Below are 11947 nucleotides of genomic sequence, written 5' to 3' on the forward strand. Positions count from 1 at the left end.
AACATGATGACATGATGAACACGATGAACATGAACATGATGAACATGATGACATGATGAACATGATGAACATGATGAACATGAACATGATGAACATGATGAACATGATAAACATTAACATGATGAACATGATGAACATGAACATGATGAACATGATGAACATGAACATGATGAACTTGATGAACATGATGAACATGAACATGATGACATGATGAACATGATGAACATGATGACATGATGAACATGAACATGATGAACATGATGACATGATGAACATGTTGACATGATGAACATGATGAACATAAACATGATGACATGATGAACATGATGACATGATGAACATGATGAACATGAACATGATGACATGATGAACATGATGACATGATGAACATGATGAACATGATGACATGATGAACACGATGAACATGAACATGATGAACATGTTGACATGATGAACATGATGAACATGATGAACATGATGACATGATGAACATGATGAACATGAACATGATGAACATGATGAACATGAACATGATGAACATGATGACATGATGAACATGATGAACATGATGAACATGAACATGATGACATGATGAACATGATGAACATGATAAACATGAACATGATGAACATGATGAACATGATGACATGATGAACATGATGAACATGATGAACATGAACATGATGACATTATGAACATGATGAACATGATGACATGATGAACATGAACATGATGACATGATGACATGATGAACATGATAAACATGAACATGATGAACATGATGACATGATGAACATGAACATGATGACATGATGACATGATGAACATGATAAACATGAACATGATGAACATGATGACATGATGAACATGATGAACATGAACATGATGACATGATGACATGATGAACATGATGAACATGATGAACATGATGACATGATGAACATGATGAACATGAACATGATGACATGATGACATGATGAACATGATGAACATGATGAACATGATGACATGATGAACATGATGAACATGAACATGATGATATGATGACATGATGAACATGATGAACATGATGAACATGATGACATGATGAACATGATGAACATGAACATGATGAACATGATGACATGATGAACATGATGAACATGATGAACATGAACATGATGAACATGAACATGATGACATGATGACATGATGAACATGATGAACATGATGAACATGATGACATGATGAACATGAACATGATGAACATGATGACATGATGAACATGATGAACATGATGAACATGAACATGATGACATGATGACATGATGAACATGATGAACATGAACATGATGAACATGATGACATGATGAACATGATGAACATGAACATGATGACATGATGACATGATGAACATGATGAACATGATGAACATGATGACATGATGAACATGATGAACATGAACATGATGAACATGATGACATGATGAACATGATGAACATGAACATGATGAACATGATGACATGATGAACATGATGAACATGATGAACATGATGACATGATGAACATGATGAACATGATGAACATGATGACATGATGAACATGATGAACATGATGACATGATGACATGATGAACTTGAACATGATGAACATGATGACATGATGAACATGATGAACATGATGAACATGATGAACATGAACATGATGAACATGATGAACATGATGACATGATGAACACGATGAACATGAACATGATGACATGATGAACATGATGAACATGATGACATGATGAACATGATGAACATGATGAACATGAACATGATGAACATGATGACATGATGAACATGATGAACATGATGAACATGAACATGATGAACATGATGAACATGATGACATGATGAACATGATGAACATGATGACATGATGAACATGATGAACATGATGAACATGATGAACACGATGAACATGAACATGATGAACATGAACATGATGAACATGATGACATGATGAACATGATGACATGATGACATGATGACATGATGACATGATGAACATGATGACATGATGAACATGATGACATGATGACATGATGAACATGATGACAAGATGACATGATGACATGATGACATGATGAACATGATGACAAGATGACAAGATGACATGATGAACATGATGACATGATGACATGATGACATGATGAACATGATGAACATGATGAACATGAACATGATGACATGATGAACATGATGAACATGATGAACACGATGAACACGATGAACATGATGACATGATGAACATGATGAACATGATGACATGATGAACATGATGAACATGATGACATGATGAACATGATGACATGATGAACATGATGAACATGATGAACATGATGACATGATGAACACGATGAACATGAACATGATGAACATGATGACATGATGAACATGATGACATGATGAACATGATGAACATGATGAACATGATGAACATGAACATGATGAACATGAACATGATGACATGATGAACATGATGAACATGATGACATGATGAACATGATGAACATGAACATGATGAACATGATGAACATGATGAACATGAACATGATGACATGATGAACATGATGAACATGATGAACATGATGAACATGAACATGAACATGATGAACATGATGACATGATGAACATGATGACAAGATGACATGATGACATGATGACATGATGAACATGATGAACATGATGAACATGATGACATGATGAACACGATGAACATGAACATGATGAACATGATGAACATGATGACATGATGAACATGATGAACATGATGAACATGATGACATGATGAACATGATGAACATGATGACATGATGAACATGATGAACATGATGAACATGATGACATGATGAACACGATGAACATGAACATGATGAACATGAACATGATGAACATGATGAACATGATGACATGATGAACATGATGAACATGATGAACATGATGACATGATGAACATGATGACATGATGACATGATGAACATGATGAACATGATGACATGATGACAAGATGACATGATGAACATGATGAACATGATGACATGATGACATGATGAACATGATGACATGATGAACATGATGACATGATGACATGATGACAAGATGACATGATGACATGATGACATGATGAACATGATGACATGATGAACATGATGACAAGATGACAAGATGAAATGATGAACATGATGACATGATGACATGATGACATGATGACATGATGAACATGATGAACATGATGAACATGAACATGATGAACATGATGAACATGATGAACATGATGAACATGATGACATGATGAACATGATGAACATGATGACATGATGAACATGATGAACATGATGACATGATGAACATGATGACATGATGAACATGATGAACATGATGAACATGATGACATGATGAACACGATGAACATGAACATGATGAACATGATGACATGATGAACATGATGACATGATGAACATGATGAACATGATGAACATGAACATGATGACATGATGAACATGATGAACATGATGAACATGATGACATGATGAACATGATGAACATGAACATGATGAACATGATGAACATGATGAACATGAACATGATGAACATGATGAACATGATGAACATGATGAACATGATGACATGATGAACATGATGAACATGAACATGATGAACATGATGACATGATGAACATGATGACAAGATGACATGATGACATGATGACATGATGAACATGATGACATGATGAACATGATGAACATGAACATGATGACATGATGAACATGATGAACATGATGACATGATGAACATGATGAACATGATGACATGATGAACACGATGAACATGAACATGATGAACATGAACATGATGAACATGATGAACATGATGAACATGATGAACATGATGACATGATGAACATGATGACATGATGAACATGATGAACATGATGAACATGATGAACATGATGACATGATGAACACGATGAACATGAACATGATGAACATGATGAACATGATGACACGATGAACATGAACATGATGAACATGATGACATGATGAACATGATGAACATGATGAACATGATGAACATGATGAACATGAACATGATGACATGATGAACATGATGAACATGATGAACATGAACATGATGACATGATGACATGATGAACATGATGAACATGATGAACATGATGACATGATGAACATGATGAACATGAACATGATGACATGATGACATGATGAACATGATGAACATGATGACATGATGAACATGATGAACATGATGAACATGATGACATGATGAACACGATGAACATGAACATGATGAACATGATGACATGATGAACATGATGAACATGATGACATGATGAACATGAACATGATGAACATGATGACATGATGAACATGATGAACATGATGAACATGATGAACATGAACATGATGACATGATGAACATGATGAACATGATGACATAATGAACATGAACATGATGACATGATGACATGATGAACATGATGAACATGATGAACATGATGACATGATGAACATGATGAACATGAACATGATGAACATGATGACATGATGAACATGATGAACATGAACATGATGACATGATGACATGATGAACATGATGAACATGATGAACATGATGACATGATGAACATGATGAACATGAACATGATGACATGATGACATGATGAACATGATGAACATGATGAACATGATGACATGATGAACATGATGAACATGAACATGATGAACATGATGACATGATGAACATGATGAACATGATGAACATGAACATGATGACATGATGAACATGATGACATGATGACAAGATGACATGATGAACATGATGACATGATGACATGATGACATGATGACATGATGAACATGATGACATGATGAACATGATGACATGATGACATGATGAACATGATGACAAGATGACATGATGACATGATGACATGATGACATGATGAACATGATGACATGATGACATGATGAACATGATGACAAGATGACAAGATGACATGATGAACATGATGACATGATGACATGATGACATGATGAACATGATGAACATGATGAACATGAACATGATGACATGATGAACATGATGAACATGATGAACACGATGAACACGATGAACATGATGACATGATGAACATGATGAACATGATGACATGATGAACATGATGAACATGATGACATGATGAACATGATGACATGATGAACATGATGAACATGATGAACATGATGACATGATGAACACGATGAACATGAACATGATGAACATGATGACATGATGAACATGATGACATGATGAACATGATGAACATGATGAACATGAACATGATGACATGATGAACATGATGAACATGATGAACATGATGACATGATGAACATGATGAACATGAACATGATGAACATGATGAACATGAACATGATGACATGATGAACATGATGAACATGATGAACATGATGAACATGATGACATGATGAACATGATGAACATGAACATGATGAACATGATGACATGATGAACATGATGACAAGATGACATGATGACATGATGAACATGATGAACATGATGAACATGATGACATGATGAACACGATGAACATGAACATGATGAACATGAACATGATGAACATGATGAACATGATGACATGATGAACATGATGAACATGATGAACATGATGACATGATGAACATGATGACATGATGAACATGATGAACATGATGAACATGATGACATGATGAACATGATGAACATGATGAACATGATGACATGATGAACACGATGAACATGAACATGATGAACATGAACATGATGAACATGATGAACATGATGACATGATGAACATGATGAACATGATGAACATGATGACATGATGAACATGATGACATGATGAACATGATGAACATGATGAACATGATGAACATGATGACATGATGAACACGATGAACATGAACATGATGAACATGATGACATGATGAACATGATGAACATGATGAACATGATGAACATGAACATGATGACATGATGAACATGATGAACATGAACATGATGACATGATGACATGATGAACATGATGAACATGATGAACATGATGACATGATGAACTTGATGAACATGAACATGATGACATGATGACATGATGAACATGATGAACATGATGACATGATGAACATGATGAACATGAACATGATGAACATGATGACATGATGAACATGATGAACATGATGAACATGAACATGATGACATGATGAACATGATGAACATGATGACATGATGAACATGAACATGATGACATGATGACATGATGAACATGATGAACATGATGAACATGATGACATGATGACAAGATGACATGATGACATGATGAACATGATCACATGATGACATGATGACATGATGACATGATGAACATGATGACATGATGAACATGATGAACATGAACATGATGACATGATGAACATGATGAACATGATGACATGATGAACATGATGAACATGATGAACATGATGACATGATGAACATGATGACATGATGAACATGATGAACATGATGAACATGATGACATGATGAACATGATGACATGATGAACACGATGAACATGAACATGAACATGATGAACATGATGACATGATGAACATGATGAACATGATGAACATGATGACACGATGAACATGAACATGATGAACATGATGACATGATGAACATGATGAACATGATGAACATGAACATGATGACATTATGAACATGATGAACATGATGAACATGATGAACATGAACATGATGACATGATGACATGATGAACATGATGAACATGATGAACATGATGACATGATGAACATGATGAACATGAACATGATGACATGATGACATGATGAACATGATGAACATGATGAACATGATGACATGATGAACATGAACATGATGAACATGATGACATGATGAACATGATGAACATGATGAACATGAACATGATGACATGATGAACATGATGAACATGATGAACATGAACATGATGACATGATGACATGATGAACATGATGAACATGATGAACATGATGACAAGATGACATGATGATATGATGAACATGATCACATGATGACATGATGACATGATGAACATGATGACATGATGAACATGATGACAAGATGACATGATAAACATGATGACATGATGACATGATGACATGATGAACATGATGACATGATGAACATGATGACATGGTGACATGATGACATGATGAACATGATGACATGATGACATGATGAACATGATGACATGATGACATGATAAACATGATGACAAGATGACATGATGACATGATGACATGATGAACATGATGACATGATGAACATGATGACATGATAACATGATGACATGATGAACATGATGACATGATGAACATGATGACATGATGACATGATGACATGATGAACATGATGAACATGATGACATGATGACATGATGAACATGATGACATGATGAACATGATGAACATGATGAACATGATGACATGATGAACACGATGAACATGAACATGATGAACATGATGACATGATGAACATGATGAACATGATGAACATGAACATGATGAACATGATGAACATGATAAACATTAACATGATGAACATGATGAACATGAACATGATGAACATGATGAACATGAACATGATGAACTTGATGAACATGATGAACATGAACATGATGACATGATGAACATGATGAACATGATGACATGATGAACATGAACATGATGAACATGATGACATGATGAACATGTTGACATGATGAACATGATGAACATAAACATGATGACATGATGAACATGATGACATGATGAACATGATGAACATGAACATGATGACATGATGAACATGATGACATGATGAACATGATGAACATGATGACATGATGAACACGATGAACATGAACATGATGAACATGTTGACATGATGAACATGATGAACATGATGAACATGATGACATGATGAACATGATGAACATGAACATGATGAACATGATGAACATGAACATGATGAACATGATGACATGATGAACATGATGAACATGATGAACATGAACATGATGACATGATGAACATGATGAACATGATAAACATGAACATGATGAACATGATGAACATGATGACATGATGAACATGATGAACATGATGAACATGAACATGATGACATTATGAACATGATGAACATGATGACATGATGAACATGAACATGATGACATGATGACATGATGAACATGATAAACATGAACATGATGAACATGATGACATGATGAACATGAACATGATGACATGATGACATGATGAACATGATAAACATGAACATGATGAACATGATGACATGATGAACATGATGAACATGAACATGATGACATGATGACATGATGAACATGATGAACATGATGAACATGATGACATGATGAACATGATGAACATGAACATGATGACATGATGACATGATGAACATGATGAACATGATGAACATGATGACATGATGAACATGATGAACATGAACATGATGATATGATGACATGATGAACATGATGAACATGATGAACATGATGACATGATGAACATGATGAACATGAACATGATGAACATGATGACATGATGAACATGATGAACATGATGAACATGAACATGATGAACATGAACATGATGACATGATGACATGATGAACATGATGAACATGATGAACATGATGACATGATGAACATGAACATGATGAACATGATGACATGATGAACATGATGAACATGATGAACATGAACATGATGACATGATGACATGATGAACATGATGAACATGAACATGATGAACATGATGACATGATGAACATGATGAACATGAACATGATGACATGATGACATGATGAACATGATGAACATGATGAACATGATGACATGATGAACATGATGAACATGAACATGATGAACATGATGACATGATGAACATGATGAACATGAACATGATGAACATGATGACATGATGAACATGATGAACATGATGAACATGATGACATGATGAACATGATGAACATGATGAACATGATGACATGATGAACATGATGAACATGATGACATGATGACATGATGAACTTGAACATGATGAACATGATGACATGATGAACATGATGAACATGATGAACATGATGAACATGAACATGATGAACATGATGAACATGATGACATGATGAACACGATGAACATGAACATGATGACATGATGAACATGATGAACATGATGACATGATGAACATGATGAACATGATGAACATGAACATGATGAACATGATGACATGATGAACATGATGAACATGATGAACATGAACATGATGAACATGATGAACATGATGACATGATGAACATGATGAACATGATGACATGATGAACATGATGAACATGATGAACATGATGAACACGATGAACATGAACATGATGAACATGAACATGATGAACATGATGACATGATGAACATGATGAACATGATGAACATGAACATGATGAACATGATGAACATGAACATGATGAACATGATGAACATGAACATGATGAACATGATGAACATGATGAACATGAACATGATGAACATGATGAACATGAACATGATGAACATGATGAACATGAACATGATGAACATGATGAACATGATGAAGATGATGAACATAATGAACATGATGAAGATGATGAACATAATGAAGATAATCAGGGTATTGTTGTGATCACAGATCATAATCACCTATAGCAAAGCCCAGACCTCCGTTTGGTCCAATCAGACCGTAGATACTGGTGGCAAAAGGAACCTGAGACACACACACACACATATATACACACGCACACACACACACACACACACACACACACATATATACACACGCACACACACACACACACACACACACACACACACACACACACACACACACACACACACACACACACACACATATACCCACACACATATATATATATACACACACACACACACACACACACACACACATATATACACACACACACACACATACACACACAGTAAGCATGGAATGTGATGTTACAGTTCTGGTTACAGTTTTTCTTGATTGCTCTGACCTGCTTAAAGAAACTGGGATCCACTCGGTTTTCATCGTCACTGTCTCAGCTGAGCACAAGACACCTCTTGCAAATGTGTTAACCCTTTCTCATTGGATTGACACATTTTCCCCACCCTTTTGCAGAACAGTTAACACGGATGTCATTCAAGCAGTCCAAACTCCATTGTTTTAGCTATGGTAACCAAAAAGAAACCATCTGTTCCTAACTATTAGAAACTACCTACATCAGTATGAAATCACTGAAGCACCTGTTTGACACTCCTTCACACAAACCTTCAATTAGCAATCAGTCTGCAGGCCTTAAAAGGTGCAGCGTCTGGGTTGTTCTTTGCCAACATGGATGGAAGAGGTCTAAGGCAGATGAGAGTGAGAGTAAGAGGTAGAGGGGTCCGAGGAAGAGGAGTCCGAGTGCGAGGTGGAGGTATAGTTGGAAGGGCTCAGGTTTCTGATGAAATTCGGGCAACTGTTATTGATCACGTTATCAATCATGGTCTTTCACTGAGAGAGGCTGGACAAAGAGTCCAACCTGTGCTAAACAGAAACACTGTTGCATCCATTGTCAGAATGTTTCGACAGGAAAACAGGTAATGTTGCTGTACAGTATATACAGAAATATCCTCAGTGATATACTTTATGTAATTGTTTCCTCACTCCCATTACATGTATTCTTTGTAGAATCCAAAGGCTACCATTCTCTGGTGGTAGAGGGAGAACTTTTAGTGCTGAGCAGGAGGCAGCTGTTGTGAACATGGTTGTGGCAAACAATGCCATAAGGCTGCGTGAAATCAGGGCAGCAGTGATCGCAGATCAGGGCATGTTTAGGAACATCAACAACGTGAGTGTGACCACCATTGACCGCATCCTAAGAAGGAACCATATGGCCATGAAGCAGCTCTATACAGTTCCATTTCAAAGGAACTCTGCCGTTGTGAAGGAGGCCAGATGCCAATATGTGGAGGTAAGGAAACATTACTACAGTATACTGTAATGCCTTGTCATATCATGCAGTTAGAGTCAACTGGAGTCACTTTTCATTGTCATTTTGCCTTTTTTTACTTAGAGAATAATGGAGCTTGAAGCTGAGGGGCCACATCATGTCTTCATTTATGTTGATGAAGCCGGCTTCAATCTCTGTAAAGTGAGGAGACGTGGAAGGAACCTCATTGGGTACAGGGCCACTATCACAGTTCCAGGACAGAGGGGCGCCGACATAACCATGTGTGCTGCCATCTCCAATGGTGTCCTATGCCATATCCCCACTATTGGCCCATACAACACCGAGCGCCTCATAATATTCCTGAATGCACTTCATGACAGGCTGATCCCACCTGAGGAGAGAGGGCTGTTGAGGCCTGGCATGCCACTCTTCGTCATTATCTGGGACAATGTGGCGTTCCACCACTCTCGCCTTGTCAATGAGTGGTTTGCAGTACACCCTCGAATGATGATGCAGTTCCTTCCAGCATATTCCCCATTTTTGAATCCCATAGAGGAGTTCTTCAGTGCTTGGAGGTGGAAGGTTTATGATCACCGTCCCTATGAGCAGATGCCCTTGCTGAATGCAATGACTGCTGCTGCCCAAGAAATAGGTGCAGAGGAATGTCAAGGTTGGATAAGGCATGCAAGAAGATTTTTCCCTCGGTGCATTGCAAGAGAGGATATTGAATGTGATGTGGATGAGGCCATGTGGCCCCATCGTCAAGACAGAAGAGACTGAGTATCAACAGTGGCTATTTCTTACACTTTACTGTAATAGATTTTATTTTGGTTTACATGTATTTTGTGTAATATTTAAAGTATTTC

At 36.4% G+C, this 11947-nt stretch overlaps 1 protein-coding gene across 1 annotated transcript in view; it reads right to left on the reverse strand.

Moving 5' to 3' along the window:
* The window catches only part of LOC137866846 (chromaffin granule amine transporter), a 39297-nt gene that overhangs the window by 16296 nt on the left and 11054 nt on the right, over positions 1 to 11947 (reverse strand). Inside the window, exon 14 of the mRNA XM_068703030.1 lies at positions 9790 to 9853. Within this exon, the coding sequence (XP_068559131.1) occupies positions 9790 to 9853 (64 nt within the window). The remainder of the gene's footprint in view (positions 1 to 9789; positions 9854 to 11947) is intronic.

Source organism: Cebidichthys violaceus, unplaced genomic scaffold (assembly GCF_023349555.1).
Source record: "Cebidichthys violaceus isolate CVI_PGR_0920_01 unplaced genomic scaffold, fCebVio1.0.p SCAF_9, whole genome shotgun sequence".
Classification (NCBI taxonomy): Eukaryota; Metazoa; Chordata; class Actinopteri; order Perciformes; family Stichaeidae; genus Cebidichthys; species Cebidichthys violaceus.